Source organism: Gavialis gangeticus, unplaced genomic scaffold, assembly GCF_001723915.1.
Source record: "Gavialis gangeticus isolate Ggan-Ray unplaced genomic scaffold, GavGan_comp1, whole genome shotgun sequence".
Lineage (NCBI taxonomy): Eukaryota > Metazoa > Chordata > Crocodylia > Gavialidae > Gavialis > Gavialis gangeticus.
Genome location: NW_017729029.1, coordinates 34,390,890 through 34,414,194, shown reverse-complemented (window position 1 = coordinate 34,414,194; position 23,305 = coordinate 34,390,890). Strand labels below are relative to the sequence as shown.

General features: G+C 44.0%; 1 protein-coding gene across 1 annotated transcript in view; it reads right to left on the bottom strand.

Moving 5' to 3' along the window:
* Nucleotides 1–763: 763 nt before the first annotated feature.
* The window catches only part of BRWD3 (bromodomain and WD repeat domain containing 3), a gene marked incomplete at its 5' end in the record, with an annotated part of 122,000 nt that continues 99,458 nt past the window's right edge, over nt 764–23,305 (bottom strand). Inside the window, 6 exons of the mRNA XM_019521031.1 lie at nt 764–3,092; nt 4,046–4,201; nt 8,307–8,404; nt 9,317–9,480; nt 21,985–22,137; nt 22,735–22,875. Coding sequence (XP_019376576.1) covers nt 2,314–3,092; nt 4,046–4,201; nt 8,307–8,404; nt 9,317–9,480; nt 21,985–22,137; nt 22,735–22,875 — 1,491 coding nt within the window. The remainder of the gene's footprint in view (nt 3,093–4,045; nt 4,202–8,306; nt 8,405–9,316; nt 9,481–21,984; nt 22,138–22,734; nt 22,876–23,305) is intronic.

Here is a 23,305-nt window from a genome sequence, read left to right as displayed (position 1 = left end):
TATGTTTTCTCAGGAATCCATTATTTTATCTCTCCCCCCCCCCAATAAATTAATAAGTGGAGCTTCAGCCAGGCAGAAATGTATAAACAGCATTTTTTCTGCATTTCAAGATTTCAGGCTTTAGAATAGGAATCATAGCATTTATATTAGTTGAACAGAACTAATGTAAAAGGTGTATGATCATTTTTATGAACTGATGTATTCACTTGTTTCGTGGTCACCATAAGTAGGAAGAGCAATAACTCTAGAAAAGAAGGTTTCTTCTAAATACACGAGCAGACTGGACAGACATTTGTACTCTAAAGCCCATTACAGAGCTTGGAGAGCTTAGGTATCCATTTCTTTGTTAAACTGGAGAATTTGAAATCATGACCAGAAATAGATTTTGGTTTATACAGAACAGTAATTGATTAATAAAAAAAGTTTGAGGAATTTTTACTGTACGATAAGTTTAGATTCACGCCATGAACTATTTAAAATATTCTCTCTCATCCAAGTTCTGACCCCTCAGTATTTTTTGGAGTTATCTTGCAACCAACTAGAAATATTAGAAAGAGATGAGCCAGATAATGTATATTACAGTACAGAAAGAAGGTTAAAACAAAATTCATTGGTGTGAGAGAGTATATTAGGCTTCATCTTCCCCCTCCCAGAATTTTTCCAGAATTCTTGACCAAGCGACAGACTCTGTGCATTGAAGAACAAATTAGAGTCACTGGGTCAAGAAACCTCACTTCAAAATTCTAACCCATAATTTATTCTGATTTTCCAGTTTCCTCTCTCTTCATTGGCTATCTCTATGCCGCTCAAGTCAGAGGCCAGTTAAGTATAATTTAGAACAAAGATAGAAAGCCCCACATATCTTTCTGCCAGACTCTAAGGAGCCAGACTACAAAGTGATCATATAAACTTAAAATATCCCTCATAACATCATACTGTATTGTGATACTACATTATTTCTACCACCACAACCTCCATCTTTAAATTATTATTTTTCAGTATAATGAAAGGTAAGAATACAGTGCAAACATGAATTATTTTCTGGAAGCTTGAGATACAAGAATCCGCTTCAACAATAAGAATGAAAACTTATCACTAATGATACAAAATAAGAGCAACCAGCAGACACACCATAGCTCAGTTTATGCTTCTTAAAACTGTCAAAGATCGTACTGAAATGAAACACAGATTTGCATTGAATAAACAGTAGCAGAAACTGTGAGGGAGACTGTTGGGCTATCTTTACAGATGAAATGACCAACTACTCCAAGCTTCTGAGAGTTGTGAAAACTTTGAAAATTATTAATGTTTGTTTCAGTATCATGAAATACTGGTTACTTCCAACATTAATAAGCAATTCCATCCCTGCTATACTCCCTCTTACCTCTTCTTCAAATAAGTACTGCATAATAGCATCTATTTTCTTTTAGGTTTCCAGTAGTTGTGAATAGAGGTAGCTGAGCTACTATTAAAAATCACATAATGCTTTGAAGAGGAGAAACCTTTCAAATGCTGAAGTTACCCCTTAGCTGCACAATCTCTATTAATGCTATAAAAATATGAGAGGACAAAAAGAAAATAGATGCAAGTAACTTTTGCATTTGGCACCTTTTGTCTAGATACTTCTCAAGTATTCTCTTTTTAATAAAGTTAATGCACACATGAGGACACACCACATCAAAGGTTTGCTACATATTTACAAGGCACCAACCCTTTCTCACTTGTTACATGAATGAAGAACCAATAAAGACCAGATCAGGACCCCTATAACTGTAGTATAAGCATACTTCAGTTCAGCACAATTCATGAAAGTTTGGCCTGGGAAGTTTAAAATAATCCAGATCCTTCTTACAATATAGAAACTGTAAACATTTTATAGCTGCCTTTAGGATTGGTGTATTGTGCAAAAGTTATAATTATTACTGTGTATAAGGATTTATGGCAGAAACCATATAAAAACTCTGTAAGAAGGTGCTATATCTATAATACAAAAACAAAACAAGGGAGAGATTTCATAATCATAATTCAAAATGTCATGCTGTTATTGAGAAGCTGGAAGCTCCTTTAATGTAATGGAGTTGTAGTGTGGGGAAGAAATTCTGTAATTTAAGGCCTAATGAATAAGGCTTATTTTGACCAATGAAGTGTGGCGATCTGAAGTCTTAAAACAAATGCATACTGACATAATGGAAAAGCACCACTGTGATAAGTGAGTGGAGTCCCCCCACAACTTGCTTGGTAGATGTTCTGATAAAATCCCTGCAGTAGAAGGCCATTGAAGTTCTTTTAAAATTGTTCCAAAGTTTTCATCTGTTAATAATTCCATCCCATAAGATGGCTGACCCTGGCTTTTTCTGTCATTTTCCGCACCCTACCTGACCTGGAAGTACCAAGGTTCAGAGGATCCTCGGTGTGCGCAAAATTGTCATTGTCAGAATCGTCGTTATATAATACAGTTCTCCTGCCCTCGTTCCTTGTTTTAATTCGGGGTGGTCTACTGAATCGCCCTCCAAACATATTTTCACCAAATTGTCCTCCAAATAGATTTTCAAATTCATCATCAGCAATTCGTGCACGTTTGGCTCTGGCAGCTCCTCGGGAGGCTCCTCTACCTCCTCGGCCTCTTCGTCCTCCCCTGCCTCCTCCTCTTCCTCTGCCACAGCCTCTTCCTCCTCTCCCACCTCTTCCCCCTCTGCTCCATCTACCCCATCTGCCCCATCTACCTCTCCTTCCTGTTCCTCTGCCCTGCCAATTTCTTTTCCCATTGGCAATTTTTCTCTTCATTTTTCTTTTGGGTTTAGTTTGTACAACTTTGCTATAGTCATGGTCTCCATCAATATAATCCTGATCTGTCCTAGATGTTGATTCAGAGTCTGAGTCGGAGCCGCATCTACTTTCAGAACTTGAACTGGATTCCGACTCCCCACTTCCTGATGAAGATAAGCCAGATTTTTCTTTCAATTCTCTCTTCTTGTCTGCTTCCTCCTCCTCTAGATGCTCATCCTCTTCCGATGCACTTATTAATTTTCTCTTAACTCCTACCCGAGGCTCTCTGCCATCACCATTTGTAAGTGGTCCATCAGAGGAGAGATCTAAATTAACACAAATAACCAGATGAACTGTTAAACACTATAGTAATAGAGTCAAGTCAGAAAGGGAAATGATCAAGAATATATATTTTACAAACTTCAGAAATATTTTCAATTAAACTGCATCTTTGTCCTATACAGTTTATGTCATCAGCTCTAAACATCTGTTCTTAATGCTTCAGCACACACAATTTTAAGCACGCAAGTGGATAGTCCAATTGAAAGAAAAAGATTGCTAGGGACTAAAGTTATGTGGGTGCTCATTTAGGACTAAAAACCCTTTTCTTTTCACAGTTAACAATGCATTGTTTGCAAGAGTTAAAAACCAATGTTTATCCTCTGGAAGAGAAGACCTACTAGACAACAAAAAACATCCTTCTGTTTACAAAACAGTCATATGATAAACGCAGGTATCTGACCCTGTAATAAAACGGTCACAGTTTCCCCAGATGTATACTATTCCACCCTTACCTCAGTGAAGAGCCTGGCTCTTGTGAAATATTACTTAACAATACACATGATTCGTCCAGTGTATTTATGTTCCTTGCCACATCCACTTAATTTTGTCTCTCACAAATAGCAACTTTAAAAATACTTTAAAAAAAATTTCCATTCAGTTTCAAAATGTTGAGTAAAACATCTGCTATTTTTTAGCATCCTTTTGGAAATGCTATTGTTCCCCCACATTTCTCTGAGAGTTAAACTCTTTCCATCACGCAAAACTTTAAGGAGAGTCATGAATCTTTGGAGCATATTTATCCCATAATTTAAACTACAGTTTTCATGAATGTAAGAACAAGCTTATTTCACTTTGCCACATTTCAGGGACAGAAGTTTAATACTGCACCTAGACAGAAAGATCACACCTACAGTTGAGATACAAGAACCATTTTCTTTTAAGAAAACAAGACATCCAAAGAAAAGAAAATAATATTTTTGTCTTAGAAATTTATCACCTTGCTTAACTGGTGTGGCTTTACTCCTGACAGGCCTGTTTTTCCCTGGATCAACATTGTTTCCACTTCGGTTCTGTGCATTTGAGCCAGAGGAAGAGGGCTGGCCCTCTCTCTCGCCAACAGCTGGACCCAGAGGTTCCTCTGTAGTATCTGAAACTTAAAAGCACAGCATCACAAACCAATAGCAACAGCAAAAAGCAATCTCCCTCATCTCTCTTGCCAGAGTGGTAGTGCCAGGACACTGCTAACAAGAAGATTTCAGATGTACAAAGAAGCTCAGTCCTAGGCTTTATTAACACAAGAGACGAAACAAATCTATTTTGCTCTGAAAGCTCCATGAGTAACTTCCTAGGAACTTAGGGACCCTTAGGGCATGGACACATATAACACTTAGAATGGTAAACCCTAAGGGCATTTTTAAATGTGCGGTGGGACATGGTGCCAGGTGCTTTAATTAGTGAGCCACGCTAATTAAAAGCACCCATGCATCAGCGTCACCATGCATCCCCGTGCTGAAAAAAAATGGTGGTGGCAGCACTTTGGACTAAAGCTCATTGAATGTGTTTTATTTCAAATCACACTGCTGTTATTTTTTCAGCACAGAGATGCGCAGTGACACTGACCCACGTGATGCACAAGGCTGTTGGAGTGCGTCTATTTCTGTGCTCCAGCAGACTCGGCAATGCGCTGGATTTCCAGTGCGTCGGACCAGGCTCCACACACGTGTATAGGAGCCCTAAGTGGACAGAAATACACACCTGTTAAATTGGTTTAAACACGCTTGGAACAGTTCAAAAGTGAACATGGAAAATGTTTAATATATATTATATTAAACTGATTCACTGGGAACCAGTTCAGTGTTCTGTGCAGACACCAAGCCTTCTGTGACAGGCGTGCTGTCACTCTTCCAGGCATCCCATGCTGCCTTGGCTCCTCTGCACCCCCTCCCCCCCAACACTGCTAAAACTGGCTGCTCTGGTATGTAGCCAGAACTCTACTGCTCCTTCATTTTCCTTTTGGGTGCTTGTACGCGAGACAAAAAATTGGCCATTTTGTGGTTTAATTGTGTCATGCTGTACAAGTGCAGAACCTGCCTGTGTCTCCCATGGCCAGGGGGCAAGCTGCCAGTGGGCTGAGCAGCCCTGAGCTGCAGTGGGCCCTGGTTCTTTCTTCTGCAGTGGTGGCACCCCCTGTGTGGGCTGCTAGTGAGCAGGTGCTGGCCCAGCTCAGGCTAGGGGAACAGTCGGATCTGGCCGGGTACTGCCTCTAAGCTGGGACAGCACCTGCACATTATCAACACTTCAACACTGTCTCTCACCCCATCCTCATTAAAAAAATGGGGGACTGTGGTGTAGACACCTACACAACCAAATGGGTTGCTAACTGGTTGGAGGGCCGCACCCAAAGAGTGGTGGTGGATGGGTCATTTTCGATTTGGAGGGATGTGGGCAGTGGGGTCCCCCAGGGCTCAGTCCTCTGGCCCGCACTGTTCAACATCTTCGTCAGTGACTTGGACGAGGGAGTAAAAAGCACCCTGTTCAAATTTACTGATGACACTAAGATGTGGGAGGATGTGGGAACGCTAGAAGAGAGGAATAGGGTGCAATCAGACCTAGACAGGTTACAGGGGTGGATGGATGAAAATATGATGGGATTCAACACTGACAAGTGCAAAGTGATGCACCTGGGGAGGAAGAACCAGCACCATACCTACACGCTGGGGAACTCCCTTCTCATCAGTGCAGAGGCAGAAAAGGATCTTGGAGTCATCATTGATGCCAAGATCAACATGGGCCGGCACTATGGGGATGCAGTAAGGAAGGCCAACCACACCTTGTCATGCATCCACAGATGCATCTCAAGCAGGTCCAAGGAAGTGATACTCCCCCTGCGACACTGGTCAGGCCGCAGCTGGAGTACTACATCCAGTTCTAGGCGCTGCACTTCAAGAGGGATGTGGACAACATGGAAATGGTCCAGAGGAGGGCCACTCGCATGATCGGGGGCAGCAGGACAGGCCCTATGTGGAGAGGCTCAGAGACCTGAATCTGTTCAGCCTCCACAAGAGAAGGCTGAGGGGGGATCTAGTGGCCTGTTACAAGCTAGTCAGAGGGGAACAGCAGGCACTGGGGGAGTCCCTGTTCCCCCGGGCGCTACCAGGGGTGACTAGAAATATCATTCACAAGCTGGCAGAGGGTAGATTCAGATTAGACATCAGGAGGTGCTACTTTGCTGTCAGGGCAGCTAGGATCTGGAACCAACTTCCAAGCAAAGCGGTGCTGGTTCCTACCCTGGGGGGTCTTTAAGACAAGGCTAGACAAACACCTTGCTGGGGTCATTTGACCCCAGTACTCTTTTCTGCCATGGCAGGGGGTTGGACTTGATGATCTGCTCAGGACCCTTCCGACCCTACAAACTATGAAACTATAATGCAGCTGGGAGGCCCTAGGGGGCATCGCCACTGTGGAGGGAAGGACTGGGGCCCCTTGCAGCTCAGGGCCCACCAGCAGCTCACCCCCTAGCTGCAGGAGAGGTGGGCAGGCTCTGTGGGGGGAGGGAGGGGGAGAAGGATCAGGCCCCTCACCACACACTTTCTGAGTGGTAGGGGTCCTGGTCCTTCCCTCCGCAGCTGTGGCACCCCCCAGGGCCACCCAGGCAGGGTGCTAGCTGCACGGGTGCTGCCTTAACTTGCAGGCAGCACCCATCAGATCCAACTCTTCCCCAAGTTGGCTCCCTGTGCTGTGTCAGCTTGCATGGGCAGGCTCTGCTGAAATGAAAAAAAGCAATGAGGGGCCTAATCCCTTTTTTAACCTAGAGTTTGCCTGCTTCTGCCGTGGCCTGGGAGTGAGCTGCCTGTGGGCCCTGAGCTGCAGGAGACCCCAGTCCTTCCCTTCACAGTGATGCCGCTCTTTGTGGCTAACCACATAGGCTGCTAGTGTGCAAGTGCTGCCCCAGCTTGGAGGCTGCACCCACCTGCTAGCAGCCCACCTGGGCAGCCTCAGGGTGTGCCACCCCATGGAAGGAATGACTGGGACCCCCTGCAACTCAAAGGCCATCAACCTGCCAGCAGCTCAGCCCCTGGCTGCAAGAGACGTGGGCAGGCTCTGTGAAAAGAAAAAAAAAGAAAAAGGATTGGGCCCCTCACTGTAACATGGAAGCCCCTAAACTGAAACAGTGGGTTTTTAAATCGTCACATTTAAAAACCCATGGTTTCAATTTAGGGCACTAAACCCTTGTCACGTGTACAAGCACCCTTTGTTATTACTTTTGATCACTGAGCACCCTTGCATGGCTTGTTCAATAAAAGCTATTTTTCTAACAACCAGCTCTGACCTCAGTCCATACTCAACCATAGCCCCCTCATCATACACCCCAGCACCTCGGAGCCAAAATACATGGGGCCCAAGCACTTTGTCCCTCCCCTATCCAAGTCAGGCAAGCACACTGAAAACTGGTCTTTTGCAGACTACTGAAGCTTACTGAACTTAAGCTTAGGAAACAAGGGAAAGTGACAAGGTCCCTAGATCACCCACCTGCTGGGACTTGCAAAACATGGATGCAAGCACTCCTTTCACTCCACTTGTTTAGTCTGAGGCCTGCTGGGCTGGGTGCTCACTCCTACCCCTGGTGTCAGAGCCACACTTCCCTAAATTGTGGCCCTGTTCCCAAAAAACTGATATTTGGGAACAATTTGATTGTTGTGTGTGTCCACATCTTTAGTTTGTGCCTAATCTATGTAAACCTCATGTATGTGACTGAACAGCAGTCAGATTCAAGCCTGAGACAGATACATACAAGATTTTTGTTTAAGCTCAGCACTAAGGGCATTTTTACATATGATCTGGAGGTGGAGGGGGGCTTTAATAAGACTGGCTCCAAGAACCGCTCTAATAAAAGCATCCACAGTGTCTCATGTATCAGCACCCCGTGCTTCAAAATGGTGGCAGAGAGACTAACTACAGCTTGAATGAGCTTTATTAAAAGCACCCCTGCCACCATTTTGAAGCAAGGGGACAGTGATGCACAAGGTGCAGAGGCTGAATGTAGTGCACTAATTAGCATGCTCTAGTCGACTTGATTAAAATCGAGTCTACTCCAACACATTGTAATTGCAGAGTGCCAGAGCAGTCTCCCTGCACATGTACACACTAAGCGTCTCAGTCTTTTCATCACTTGGCAATTACAAGGAGGCACTTGTGCTTTTCCTTGGGTGCTGCCATATGTTAACTTTTTAAAAAATTATTATTATTATTACACTTACCATGAGATGAAACTGATGAACTAGTCCTAGTCAAAGGCAGTGAGGTATTCTGGTTGGTTTTAGGCTGCATCTTCATTTGTTTCTGCTTCCCTTTAGGGCTGAACACATGAAACATCCCCACAGAGTTAAAATTGTTAACCAAAAAACATTTTTTTTTAACAATGATTGTCCTAATTTGCAGTGGTAGGAGTGAGATTTAAACCTGCAACACAGGTAGTCTTGATTCTCTATCAAATTGTAGTAGCACAGTAAAGTAAAAACATGATTGAACTTGAAGGAATACAACTTTTCAAGAACAAGTTTTATCTTAGTGCTTCTTAAAAGGAATGTTCAATTTGCTTTGCTACTTAACATGGTTTCATCCAACTTTAAACTGAAGGTATTGCTTCAGGTAAATGCTGACACCACACTGATTATGAAGACAAGAAGATCATCCACTGCACTCAGGCAACACTAGACAACATAACAGTGAACACTAGAAGAGTTTCTGAAAGATTTGCTTTAGTCACATACTCAAGTTATTGGGCTAGACAAACAGCTAACTGGGTGAAATCCCACAGCCTCTGTTATATAAAACGTCAGATGATCTAATGGCCCCTTGTTACCTTCAAGCCTATGGATCTAGGTGCATCTTAAAATCTGAAACCTAATTACATAAAAAGTGACAAGGAAATATTGATCATGACAAGGCTTGATTTGCATGTTTCAAAACATAAGGGAATTTGCAACCCAGTGTCAACAGCCATCACATGCAGACAGAAAATATGTTGATTTTGCATTCTTTCTAGAGATAGTGCTTCTGAATGTATAGGACTCCTGACAGTAATGCAAAACAGAAAACAAAAACGAAATAAGTGCTAGTGTGGGATTTGAATTCAAGGTTTTCCACCTACAAAAGAGACTGCAGTACAAATCGGTCTATATATGTTATTGACTTGTTAGGTCTATTTCCCAGTAAAATAAAGATTTCTGAAATCTGTAGACAGTGAACCTTGCTTTCATTAAGTTACCTGGATGCTCTGCTGCTAGATGGTGAACTACTACTGCTTCTTAGTCGTTTTCGGTATCGTGGCCGCTTTCTCTTCTGATGCTGCACTGCAGACTTGTATTCAGCGATAATGTTCTTCATGTGATTTTCAAATAAGGCAGATAGTCTAAGTGTCATGCTGTAGATCTAGAGAAAAAAAGTGAGTCACACTTAGTGACAACTGTAAATGAGGAGATCAATGTAGTAAAAACAGTGTTGCAAAAATACAGAGAAATCGATCAGTCTCAATAATACAAAAGCAAAATCACTGTAGTGAGAAAGATCTTTAATCGTATACTAAATATCAGTCTTTTAGAAAATAATGAAGTGCTTTAAACTGAGGGCTTAAAATAAATTAAAATATAATTATTTGTTGTATAGAACAAATAGATGAAAAATGTGATTAATGAGGTTCCTTAATAGAAAAAAGGAGAGAAAAAATACACTCAAATTCCTGAAGTACCATACTGCTGGCTATTCAGGCCCATAGGCTGTCTCCTACCTTACACTGGAGATTCTTTACACACAACGTGTCTAAGATAAAGCCTTTCCTCTAAATCCTCAGAATTAAAATATTCAACCATGTCCCTATCTTGCATCACAATTATTGTAGAATATCCTGCTCCTCTTATATCTACCCAGAATGTTGCTGGAATGATAACTTGATTTAGTCCATCACTTGGACCATATCACTCCATGCTCCACTGGCTCTAGCTTCTCTATCACAAATATAAAATCACTTGTCTTCACACTTTCACAGCCCTTCACAGCTTGTCCTCTGCCCATCTCTCATTCAGTAATCAAAGGTCTACCTACCACCAATAGCCTACAATGACAGTCTTCATTTCCGATCTGATCAGTTTTCAAATAGCACCTGTGCTTTATTTTATGATGGCTTTCATGCTTACAAGGAGCTGTCTCCCCATTAGCCTCCTTCAAAGTCTAATTTGCCAAAATAGCTGCCAAATACTTAGTTGTTAGGCTTCTGATATACTAACAAATACTAATAGGTGTTAGGCTTAGCTTAGCAGGGAACTCTTCAGTGAGCTAAAACACAGAAAGGAAGCTTACTTATAAGAAGTGGAAACTTGGACAAATGACTAGGGAAGTGTATGAGTATTGCTCGAATATGCAGGGATGAAATCAGATAGACCAACTGGAGCACAACTGGAGTTGCAGCTAGCAAGGGACATGAAGAGTAACAAGAAGGGTAAAAAGAGGAAGATCAGGAAAAGTGTGGGTCCGTTACTGAACGGGGGAGGCAACCTAGAGACAGATGATGCAGAAAAGGCTGAAGTACTCGATGCCTTTTTCACCTCAGTCTTCACAGGCAAGGTCAGCTCCCAGACTACTGCACCTGGCAGCGGTTTGGGGAGGAGATGAGCAGTTGACAGTGGCAAAAGAACAAGTGAGGAACTACTGAGTAAAGCTGGACATGTACCAAGTCCATGGGACTGGATGTGAAGCACCTGAAGGTGCTAAAGGAGTAGGTTGATGTGACAGCAGAGCTGCTGGCCATTATCTTTGAAAACTCATGACAACTGGGAGAGGTCCCAGGTGAATGGAAAAGGGCAAACAGAATGCTCATCTTTAAGAAAGGAAAGGTGGATCTAAAGAGCTACAGACCAATCAGCCTCACCTCAGTCCCTGGAAAAAATGGAGCAGGTCCTCAAGGAACTTGGTGGAGAAGGTGATTAGGAACAGTCAGCATGAATTCATCAAGGGCAAGCCACGCCTGACCAACTTGATTGCTTTCTATGATGAGAGGACTAGCTGTATGGACACCAGGAGATCAGCAGACATGATATACCTTGACTTTAACAAGGCTTTTAATACAGTTTCCCACAATATTATGGCAAACAAGCTCAGGAATTACAAGTTGGATGAATGGATTGTAAAGTGGATAGGAAACTGGTTGAATCACCAGGCTCAGAAAGTCTAGCTTAGTAAGATAGCTTAGAAAGTCTATCAATAGCTCAATTTCTAGCTGGCTGCCAGTATCAAGTGGAGTGGCCCATGGGTTGGTCTTGGGGCCAGTTTTGTTCATTATCTTCATGAACGATCTGGAAGATGGGACAGAGAGCACTCTCAGCAAGTCTGCAAATGACACCAAACTTGTAGCAGATATGCTAGAGGACAGGCCTAGGATTGTCCTCACACTGACAAGCGCAAGGTGCTGCACCTGGGGAGGAAGAACCAGCAGCATACCTACAGGCTGTGGAACTCCCTTCTCGTTAGCGCAGAGGGAGAAAAGGATCTTGGGATCATTATTGATGCCAAAGTGAACATGGGCCGACAGTGTGGGGAAGCGGTCAGGAAGGCCAACCATAAGGCTGGCCCTGCTACCCCCGATCATGCGAGTGGCCCGCCTCTGGACCCTCTCCGTGTTGTCCACATGCCTCTTGAAGTGCGGCGCCCAGAACTGGACGCAGTACTCCAGCTGAGGCCTGACCAGTGCTGCATAGAGGGGGAGGATCACCTCCCTGGACCTGCTTGAGATGCATCTGTGGATGCATGACAAGGTGTGGTTGGCCTTCTTGACTGCTTCCCCGCACTGCTGACCCATGTTCATCTTGGAGTCAATGATGACTCCAAGATCCTTTTCTGCCTCTGTACTGACAAGAAGGGAGTTCCCCAACCTGTAGGTATGGTGCCAGTTATTCCTCCCCAGGTGCATCACTTTGCACTTGTCAGTGTTGAATCCCATCCTGTTCTCATCCGCCCACCCTTGTAACCTGTCTAGGTCCGACTGTAGCCTATTGCTCCCTTCTAAAGTGCCTACATCCCCCCACATCTTAGTGTCATCAGCAAATTTGAACAGGGTGCTTTTTACCCCCTTGTCCCAGTCGCTGATGAAGATGTTGAACAGTGCGGGCCCAAGGATGGAGCCCTGCATAACCCTGCTGCCCACATCCCTCCAGGTCGAAAATGACCCATCCACCACCACTCTTTGGGTGCAGCCCTCCAGCCAGTTGGCGACCCAATTGACTGTGTGGGTGTCGACACCACAGTCCCCCAGTTTCTTAATGAGAACAGGGTGAGAGACAGTGTCGAAGGCCTTCCGAAAGTCCAGGAAGACTATGTCCACTGCTACCCCTGCATCTAATGATTTGGTTATTTGATCATAGAAGGCCACCAGGTTGGTCTGACAGGACCTGCCACTGATGAACCCGTGTTGGTTGCCCCTAAGCATGAAATCCCCTGCTGGCCCCTCATGGATGTGTGCCAGTATAATTTTCTCGAACAGCTTGTCTAGGATCGAAGTAAGACTAACTGGCCTATAGTTTCCCGGGTCCTCCTTCTTCCCCTTTTTGAAGATGGGAACCACGCTGGCCCTCTTCCAGTCCTCTGGCACCACACCAGATAACCACGAGTGCTCGTAAAGCTGCACCGGGGTCCTACAATGACCTCAGCCAATTCCTTCAGTACTCTAGGGTGGAGATCGTCTGGACCAGCTGACTTGAATACGTCCAGTCCCTCCAGAAGCTCCCTAACTAGTTCCTCACTAACCCTTGGCCCAGGTGTGCCTCCCCTGGGGCCTGAGGGGGGCCCAGCGAGGGGGTGGCTGTTCCAGTCCCTGCTTAGGAAGATGGAGGCAAAGAAATGGTTAAATGTGTTGGCTTTATCGTCTGGTGTGTTTTGTTTTGCTTCTATAGTGCTATCCTGATCCACAACTAGCATTCTTAGTCACTCTGCCCAACTGTTTTACCTTTAAGACTAAGGAATTTTAAGACATACAGGGCGCACCTATTTGCGCCGCTATGGTGCTATTGTTACGGCACCATCATTTAGTACTTCCTTTTGGAAGTACTAAAAGATGGCACAGTAACAGCCCATACTGTGCTGTGCACATGGTCATTTTTAGGCACTACATTGCCATAGTGAAGTGCTATAATAAGGGAGTGTGTTGCTACAGCAACATAGCTGCAGCATCATGATTTCTGCCCACAGACGGTACATTGCCATAGCACGTTGCTACAGTGATATAGCATCACAGGTAGACAGATGGACATACTAAGTAGGGCTATGCAAAATTTCACTCAGTATTTCATTTCAAAGCTGTTTTGATGTGTTTCGAGCTCGAAACAGCAAAATTGAAATGAAACAAAGCCTTTGAAACAGCTTTGAAATGAAACAAGGGCACTCTAAATGTTTCGAAAGTTTTGAAACATTTTAAGTTTCGAAGCCGGGCTTACTCGGCTTCAGCAGCCTCCTGTCATCCAGTGCAGATCTGGGGGCTGCGCCTCCAGGATTCTGGCACAGCCCCCACCCTCCTGGGTGTGCAGGCCCCTAGATCTCTGTGCCGGATGACAGCATGCTGTTTGCTGCCAGCTGGGGCCAGTAGCAGCACCAGTCTTCCTGGCACTTGGCACAGGCTGCACCAGATCACAGGAAGCTGCTGCTGCTGCCTGGGACCGGTGCTGGGAAGATTGGTGCTGCCGCTGACCCCAGGCAGCAGAACCAGCCTCCTGTCATCCGTCAGGCAGATCAGAGGCCCGCAGCCCCTGGAGGAGTCTGGCACAGCCCTGCAGCCCTCCCAGGGGTGCGAGCCCCCAGATCTGTGGTCCAGAAGATAGGAGGCTGCCACTGCCAGCAACTGAAAGGAGTTTTGCTTGTTAACATCTTGAGGTGCAGTCTCCCAGAAACCTCTGCACCCATCTCCTTGGATCTTGACAGGCTTCATGCTCTCAGAAGAGCATGAAATCCCTGCAAGTTTCATCTGAACCAGGCAAGAATCGACAAAGTTCTAGGCATTTTCATGATTCCCCATTATAGCCTATGGGTGAAACATCAAAACAGTGTCGAAACAGTAAAACAGTTTTGACAAAATGAAATGGAACAGTGCTTTCGAAACTAAACGAAACAGAATTTGAAGCGGAACAGTGCTGTTTCGCATAGCCCTACTATTAAGGTCTATCTAGTCCCAAATGCCAGGAATATTTTATTCTTAATACTCTTTAGACATTCTACTTTCTGTGTAGCAACAATACCCAAAATTATAACCAGCATTCTCTCCAAATGTGTTAAATGGTGTGTGCATGAGCTGCTTTTGTCAGGACTTGGGGATTGGGTCACTATATATTTAATAAGCTATTTATGTCATTCCTTTACTATTTCTGCTTGGCTTTTGCCAAGCAGAATAACAGGAATTATTATAATAAAAGCCAAGGCTGTCATGGAACTCCAGCTGGCTACAAATATCAAGAATAAAAAGTCCTTCTTTAGATATGTGAGGAGCCAAAGGAAAAGCATTGGACCCCTGCTAAACCAGATGGGACAACTGACAACCAACGCCCAGGAAAAAGCAAACGTCAAGAAACATTGGGATGTTTATCGTGCTGTGATCCTATGATCCCTGCTGACTTCCTGCTGCTGGGGCAGGGGGCTGGACTCGATCTCAGGGGTCCCTTCCAGCCCTAGTGTCTATGAAATCTATGAACAGGATTATTTCAAAACTTGTTCTTAGACATCAACAACTATTGAACTCCACATCAATCGATGTATTAACGTTTTATTTAGAACCTACATCTGCCCTCCCCTACCCCCACCAATTTGTAATTTGGCAGTGGAAAACACTAATTCTAATATGTTTTCAAGCTTATACAATACCAAAAAGTGAGCTAAGAAACACTGAAAAATAATGTACTATGTGGGCACAAATAAAAACCTATACTGTTCACTTAACCAGTTTTGGCAGCATAATTTTATCTAGTTAACAATCTGCACATTCCAATGCTTTAATCTCCATAATTTAAATGCAAGGGGAAAAAAAAGAAAGGAAAAAACCCTACTTAAGGCCTCAACCAGTCCCTTGTTCTAGATGGCAGCCTAAGTAGTTTCATAGCTGGTAGTGTCAGAAGGGACCTGAGCAGATCAAGTCTGACCCCCTCCCATGGGCAGGAAAGAATGCTGGAGTCAAATAACCCCAGCTAGGTGGCTGTCTAGCCTCCTTTTAAAGACCCCCAAGGTAGGAGTGAGCACCACTTCCCTTGGAAGTTGGTTCCAGATCCTAGCCGCTCTAACTGTGAAGTAGTGCTTCCTGATGTCTAGCCTGAACCTACTCTCCGTCAACTTATGGCCATTATTCCTTGTTACTCCCAGTAGCACTCAGGGGAACAGGGACTCTCCCATTGCCTGCTCGTCTCCCTTGGCCAGTTTATAGGCAGCCACCAGATCCCATCTCAGCCTTCTCTTGTGGAGGCTGAACAGGTTCAGGTCCTGTAGCCTCTCCTTGTAGGGTCTGCTCTGCTGCCCCCTGATCATGTGAGTGGCCCTCCTCTGAACCCTCTCAATGTTGTCCACATCCCTCCTGAAGTGTGGCACCCAGAACTGGACGCAGTACTCCAACTGCAGCCTGGTCAATGTCATATAGAGGAGGAAGATCACCTCCTTGGACCTGCTCGTGATGTATCTGTGGATACATAACAAGGTGCGGTTAGCCTTCCTGACTGCGTCTCCACATTGGCGGCCCATGTTAATCTTGGAATCTATAACAACTCCAAGATCTTTTTCTGCCTCTGTGCTGATGAGAAGGGAGTTCCCCAGCCTGTAGGTATGCTGCTGGTTCTTTCTCCATAGGTGCAGCACCCTGCACTTGTCAGTATTGAATCCCATCTTATTCTCATCCTGTAACCTGCCCAGATCCAATTGCAGCCTATTCCTCCCTTCTAGCGTGCCCACTTCTCCCCACATCTTAGTGTCATCTGCGAATTTGAACAAGGTGCTTTTCACCCCCTCGTCCAAGTCGCTGATGAAGATGTTGAACAGTGCGGGCCCGAGGACCAAGCCCTGGGGGACCCCACTGCCCACATCCCCCCAGGTCAAATAAGACCCGTCTACCACCATTCTCTGGGTGCGGCCCTCCAGCCAACTAGTGACCCATTTGACTGTGTAGGTGTTGATGCCACAGTCTCTTAGTTTTTTAATGAGAATGGGGTGAGAGACAGTGTTGAAGGCCTTCCTAAAGTCCAGAAAGACTACGTGCACCGCAACACCTGCATCCAAGGCTTTTGTGACCTGGTCATAGAAGGGCACCAGGTTGGTCTGACAGGAACTGCCTCTAATGAACCCATGTTGGTTGCCCCTAAGCAAGCACTCCCCTGCTTGCCCCTCGCAGATGTGCACCTGGATAATTTTCTCAAAGAGCTTCCCCAGGACCGAGGTAAGACTAACAGGTCTATAATTTCCTGGGTCCTCCTTCCTCCCTTTTTTGAAAATGGGAGGACCACACTGGCCCTTTTCCAGTCCTCTGGCACCTTTGTTGAAAAGTAATTCCACTTTTCAACAAAGCACCCAAACTACCAGGGGCCTGGTGCCCCAGGATTTCTAAAAACTGTGTGGACAGCTGGGGTTGCATGCAATTTTTAAAATGTCCTGGGATTAGAGAGATTCTCAAACCTCAGAGCCTAAGGCCGGGACTGTCAATCAGCCAACCATTGGCCCTGGTCCCTGAACTGAGCCTGGGGCTGTCCCAGGGCCAGGCCTGACGATAAACTGATTGTTAACATTAGTCCTGACAACCCTGGGGCTTGGGGCTACCCCCAGCCTGATCTCTGGGATCAAGCTAACGGTAACTCCAAGCTGAACTGAGACCTGGGTCTGCCTGTACCAGATTCTGATACTCTGCTAAGCATCAGGTACAGAGGCAGCTCCAAGGTCCAGGACAGATCACCTCCTGACCAATCTGCAGAATGAGGACTGAGGCAGCTCTACCGTGGTGCAATTGAGATATGAGGAATTTTATGCCTACCCCAAAACATCGCATATCTGGCACAAATGGACATCCAATGTTTGGGATGGGGCATAAAATTCTCTGATCCCAACTGCACCATTATTTTAACATCTGTCAGGGGCTTTAGTATCCTATCAAGGTAAGTGACAAAAGAGAAAAACAGCTGTACAGTTGGAGCAGAGTAGCATGAAAGAAGTTGATGTGATGCGTAATGATGCCTATTCAAGTGAAACACTGAGGAAACTGATTTTCTGCTTACTAAGTCAAAGATACCACTGATTATAGATTTTTTTTCTGAGACTGTGGGCCACCGACAAGTGTTGTCTCTATTGCATCAAAACTCCTGCCTGCACAAAAAAGTAGGAAGTCATCACCACACATCAGCTTTGGCTTCCTTGTCAGAAATTGAACAATTGTCAGAAATCCAAGTCAGAAATTGAAAGAGTGTGTCATGTTCAGAGCCTTAAGGAATGCCATTCTTTGTGGTTCATGCAACTGTTGAGAAGGACCCAAAAAATCTGTTGGGTAGAAACTCCTCTATGAAGTGCATAAGCTGATGAACCTGTGAGTAATTATCAGAGCTTCAATACCAAAACATGTTACTATACTGAATTATAAACTGCAATAAACTGCCCCACGTTCTTCCTTTGCTTCAAAAGATAATTCAGTGTAATCTGCTGCAGATAATAGTGGATCTTCAATGAAACAACACAGGCAGGAGCTGGCTTACTCATTCAGTAAAAGGTTTTCTGCTATGAGTTTAATTCTTCCAGAAATCACATACCAAGTTTAAATGGCTTAGAGAGCAGGAAAATTTGGTTATAGCTACAAGGGTAATCCCAGTTTAATGTTTGAGGATGGTGACTATATTTGCTGCCTTCTACAAATGTAGACTTCAGCTGGAAGAAAGGCATAATACAAGATAGCTTAAGCAATATGGGCCAGCAGAAGCAAGGTGTTCAGGATGGAAGGCTCCTGATGGGTTTTTTCAGTTCACAAAATTTGACAGGTTGAATCAGGGCCTCAATCCATATCAATTACTTTTATAAATCTCTAGTCTCAAAATAAATCCAGGTAAACACATGATTTACTGGTTCAACCAGTGGTGCTCAATCTTCTGGTTCTGTGGGCCAGACGAGCAATGCAGAGCAGGTCTATGGGCTAGATTAGGTCCTGCACTTGCTCTGCCAGGACCCATACACTCAGGTGGGGTCCCAGAGGCCTGTGCCATCCCTGCCTGCCAGGAACAGGCTCTGGAAGCAGCAGGGCCATGATATCCAGCTGCAGGGCACTTCATGGGTCCAAAAATTTAGCAGCAGAGGAGTGCCACCACCTCCCCGCTGCCAAATTTTCAGACCCCATGAGCCAGATGATCTGGAGCCAGAGGCCAAGCACCCCAGATTAGACAATTCAGTGTTTGCCAATGCTTCTGGTCTGAGCGCAAGAAATTGACCTCTTCCAGAATCTCACGTGACCTCCACTGGTGTACCCTGTCCAGCCTGAAATTCCAGTCACTGACAATCCTATTTTAAATCAGTTTTAAATCCTTGAGGGAGATGTTCACTTTTTTTATCCCAACCTGAATTCCAAATTCCAACAGGCTTGAAAGGTGGCTTACATTGAAACTCCAACAATAGCACTGCAGAATGCAAGAACCCAAAACAAGGGGAGGGTGGTGAACTGGCTGGAAAGTCTGTTAAAGACTTCTGTGAAAATTTCAGCCAACTATTAGTGATGTCTAGACTGGAAAAAACAGAGGCAACTCTCTGATGAGAACAGAAGTGCAGAAAAAAACCCAAGGACACAGTGTATGAGAACTATGGAAATCCTTGAATCCCATGCCAAGTCTATAAAAGAACCCTATCATCTAGACTGGAAAGCGACTGATTCTTTACTGTCAAAGAGCAGTAATAAACCACACAGATGTCCATTCATGCACAGCCATACCCTCCAAGAAGGAATAAGAATTACCCCAATCACGTAGGGCATCCTCTTGTAAAAAAGAACTGGAAGAGCTTTATAGACATTTACAATGGCCATATCTTACATAGGATTTATCCTTCCACTAAATTTTTATTCTGAGATCAGATGAAGCTGCTGTCTTAAAGACTAACACCTGTGACTTAACACAGGAAACACACCTGTGGTGTTGACTCAGTGTCAAATCAGAAAGCTGAAAGCCAGAGATCTCAGGTGTCCTGCTTATGCACTTGTTGTATGAAAGAAACTAGTATGTCCTCTTCAGCCACAATATGATAAACATGTAGCCTGGCTGGCACAAAGACCTCAGTGCTGAACTTCAGAACCATAGCTCACATCTAGTGAAGTCATTTTTGCTGTGAATAATGATGTTCCTTACTCAGGGAGAGCCCTTTGCTTTAGAGTCATCTAGCACCCAGACTGTACATGAAGGTCTGGGTGAAGCAAGCTCCCTCTATCCTGCATCTGAGAGTACTTATGTCAAAATTATCTGTCATATGGGGATTACCAGAATTCTTCACACTGAGTTCTGTCTCACTTAATCCTGTGGGATCAGAAGTATAGGGAGGAAGCCATACAGGTGGCCTCTGGATCAGAAGACAAGGAAAGCACCGAACAAGCAGAATGTATAGAGGCTTTACTTGTGGCAGAAGGACTAGCACTTCCTGTTAACATCCTACGCACACAAGTCAGCAAGGATGGGCCAGAAAACCAAGCCCCTGATCTACTAATGGTGTAGTCAGACAGATCTGATGAGACTGTCTAGCTTGGTATTTTGAAGACCTGGAAGGTTCACTGAAGACAAGTGTATATGATGCAAAGATGTACCAGGACCACAGGATTTCTTTCCTTCACAGGGGGGCAGATCTCCCTCTACCCTGCCTGCTAATATAAAACATTAGTATGATGTTGTCTCTCATACATGATGCCCAGAAATGTAGGAATCTCCAGTTTGCAGCTATCCCTGGTGAAATCTGGCATGCAGTGTCAACCCCATCCTCTCCAAAAAAAATCCCAATAAACCAACAAACCAAACTGGTAGTCATGGGACCAAGAATTGAGAGTCAGTTTTTACTGTCATCATGGTGCAGGTCTCAACCAGCTTCTTGTGGGCTAAGATCAAATTTAGCTCTTGTAAGGACTGGAAACATTCTTGGGGGAAGTAGGGCCATTTCTTTTGGCTCCTTTGAATTCAAGGCTCTGCCCAGGAATCAGACTGGACTTGTGCTAATCGACAGACCCAGAGTACAGAAGAGCTACATTGTGGTTTTTAGGGTCACGCAAGTCAGTCATCCAGACAGGGTTAGACAATGACTCCTGAGGTATGTGGCTGCAGCCAAGAGAACTGTAGTGAACTTAGGCTAAATATCAGGAGGTGCTACTTCACGGTCAGGGCGGCTAGGATCTGGAACCAGCTTCTGAGAGAAGTGGTGCAGGCTCCTACCCTGGAAGTTTTTAAGAGGAGGTTAGATGAATACCTTGCTGGGGTCATTTGACCCCAGTACTCTTTCCTGCCATGGCAGGGGGTCGGACTAGATGATCTACTCAGGTCCCTTCCGACCCTAGAAACTATGAAGTGGGACTGTCAAAAGGCCAAAGAGGACATTGTACTGGTAGAGGTCCAAAGATATTTTTTATGCAAGGGTCTAACGGCAATATGGAAATAAGCATCCTGTAAGTCAACAGACTATCTTCTGGATAGTCAATAGGTCACCACTACTCAGATGGCCTAGTGACCACTAGGCCACCTTGAACACGAGCCTGAAAATGAAGGCACTGAGCTTTCTTACATCCAAGATGAAATGTCCTGTGTCTTTTGGAACCAGGAAGTAACCACTGGAGAATCTATGTCCTCTGAGATGCAGGAGTACTTCTACTGCCCCAGAGGCTACCAGAGACTACTGTCTGCTGTAGCAAAGTTTTGTGAGAAGGGTCTTTAAGAAAAAGGACAGAGAAGGGGCATTTGGCATGGGTAGCAAACCAAACAGTATATCCAGTCATGACAATATCCAGAACTAAGTAGTCTGATGTAAAGATTTGGATCTATGCAAATGGAAGGCGGCCAGGTGGTTGTTGAAGGGAAGAGAGGAGCAGATAAGATCATTTGGTGCAGCCTTGCTATCTGAAATATGCTGCAAGACAGCCAATGCAACTAAGGAATACTGGTACTTATGGAATTACTGATGCTTTCTGGACAGTTCTGAAGATCGACACACAAGGACAGGAGAAGTAGAGGAGGAATGCTAAAAATGCTTATGGATAGAATACAGCTAATATTCCAGTTTCATCTTGGGACCTGGCAGATAAATTCCAAGGGAACAAAAACTATCCCTGAAATCCTTTCATATGTGAAGCACATGATAAGTGTTCATGATAAACAGCTTTGAGCCCTCCGATATGAGGTTACTCCATGGTATATTTGGACCTACTTAAGAAAAAACAGTCCTTGCAACCAGAAGGAATGTCTCATAATAACAGCTGTAGCCATGGATGTCAAAGGCAATATCAACAGCATCTACAACTGCTTGACGGAAAATGTTTACTACCACATACCCATCTAGAAGAGCGGGTACATGTGGCACAGTAAAAAATAAACAGGGTTGGGGATACTCAAAAGGGTGCCAAACTTCAACTGAAATAACTGCAGAGAGAAAAACAGTGGAAAGAAGTGTTTCTAAGGAAGGCTTCAAACAAGCTTGTTGGCTGTAAACACAAGCTGATGTTAAGTGCTATGTCTGGTGCTGAGTTGGCTGAGAAGAACCAAAAAGCAGGAAGCATGCACACTGCCCTCTTGTTCTTTGATGCAAAACTTAAGGAAGGTTTGGGGCTATTGTAAGCCATGCTGTTATGGCAAAATATCTCCTACTGAATGTCTGAGGTGCATGCACACCCACAGCACATGGAATCACTCAAAGGAGGACAAATTCTGTATCACTTACCCGTGACTTTTTATTTGGAGTGTAAGCTTTTGAATTGCAGAATATTAAGCGAATATCCTTGTAAAATTCCAGAGGACTCATATAGTTTCCAGCTTCCAAAGTTTCTTTCACAGTGCTGAAGTCCATAGGAGTGTCTACAATATCTCGGTAGTCCTAAGAGAATAATGTTAAAAAATATATTAACAATTAGTCAATTGATGGGAACCAGTGATAAGTGAATATCACCCATTTTAATTCAACCCCATTTAGTCACTTACCTCTCACATTATCCTAACCCTCTAACAATCAGACTGTTCCACAGCTTCAATTTTTCACTTAACTTAAATTTTCTAGCTATAAGAGTTACACTTATGGCTCTAGAGTTCACATTTCATCACAGCTGCAAATGAGTTTAACAGGTTAATCCACTTCCTCTGCACTCAGCACCACTAATAGGATGTCTCTTGCAGTTTTCACTTAAGCAACTGGGATTAGGAACAGTACACGGGTATGAAGCAAGACTGAAGTACAGTGAAAGAGCATTATTGGGGGACAGGTCATATTTCCAGTCTGTACTGACCCTAGACTCAATCCCAGGCTATTATTCTTTTACTTTTTCAGAGCAAATACATTTATTTGTGAAAGAAGAAAGACTGACTGGGAACTCAAAGTTCAGTAACATGCCCAGCAATGTGGTGAATATGAATTCTTATGACTGAAATATTACACTATGAACTCTTTTTAACTTATAGAAATAAAAAGTACACTTACGGGATAGGAAAAGAGATCAACTGGCTGCCTAAAAGGCTCAGAGTCTTCACGTTCGTAAATTAAGTTTAACAATTGTTTGCATTGCTCTTTCCAAGCATCAGGGCTTGCTTTGACATGTTGCCTTTTTATTGGCCGTCTTACCTGAAGATTTTAAAGGAAACAAAACAAAAGCTTTATTTCATTACCTTTTAGAATATATAGATTTCCCTATTGGCTTCGGCCTAAAATTGTTGTCCATTTTGCTCAAGTCATACTTCAAAACTTAAGTCCATAATTTAAAATATTGAAAAATAAATAAAACACTCTGCTTACAGTACAGCAGCATGGAATATGAAATATAATGTAAATATATTCTTTATTCTAATAATGTGCTCAAACTTTAACCCATACATAACTTCATGTACCGGAGGGCTGGGTCAGAGCTTTGTTTTTCAGAAAAACCAGAATGCCTTGTCATCTTAAGAGATATTTATAGAGCTTCCCATGATAATTAATGAGTAAGCATTAATAGTTAAGATTAATATTAACAACCTCTTCTGGCCATTAGTACAGAAACCATATGTTTATATAG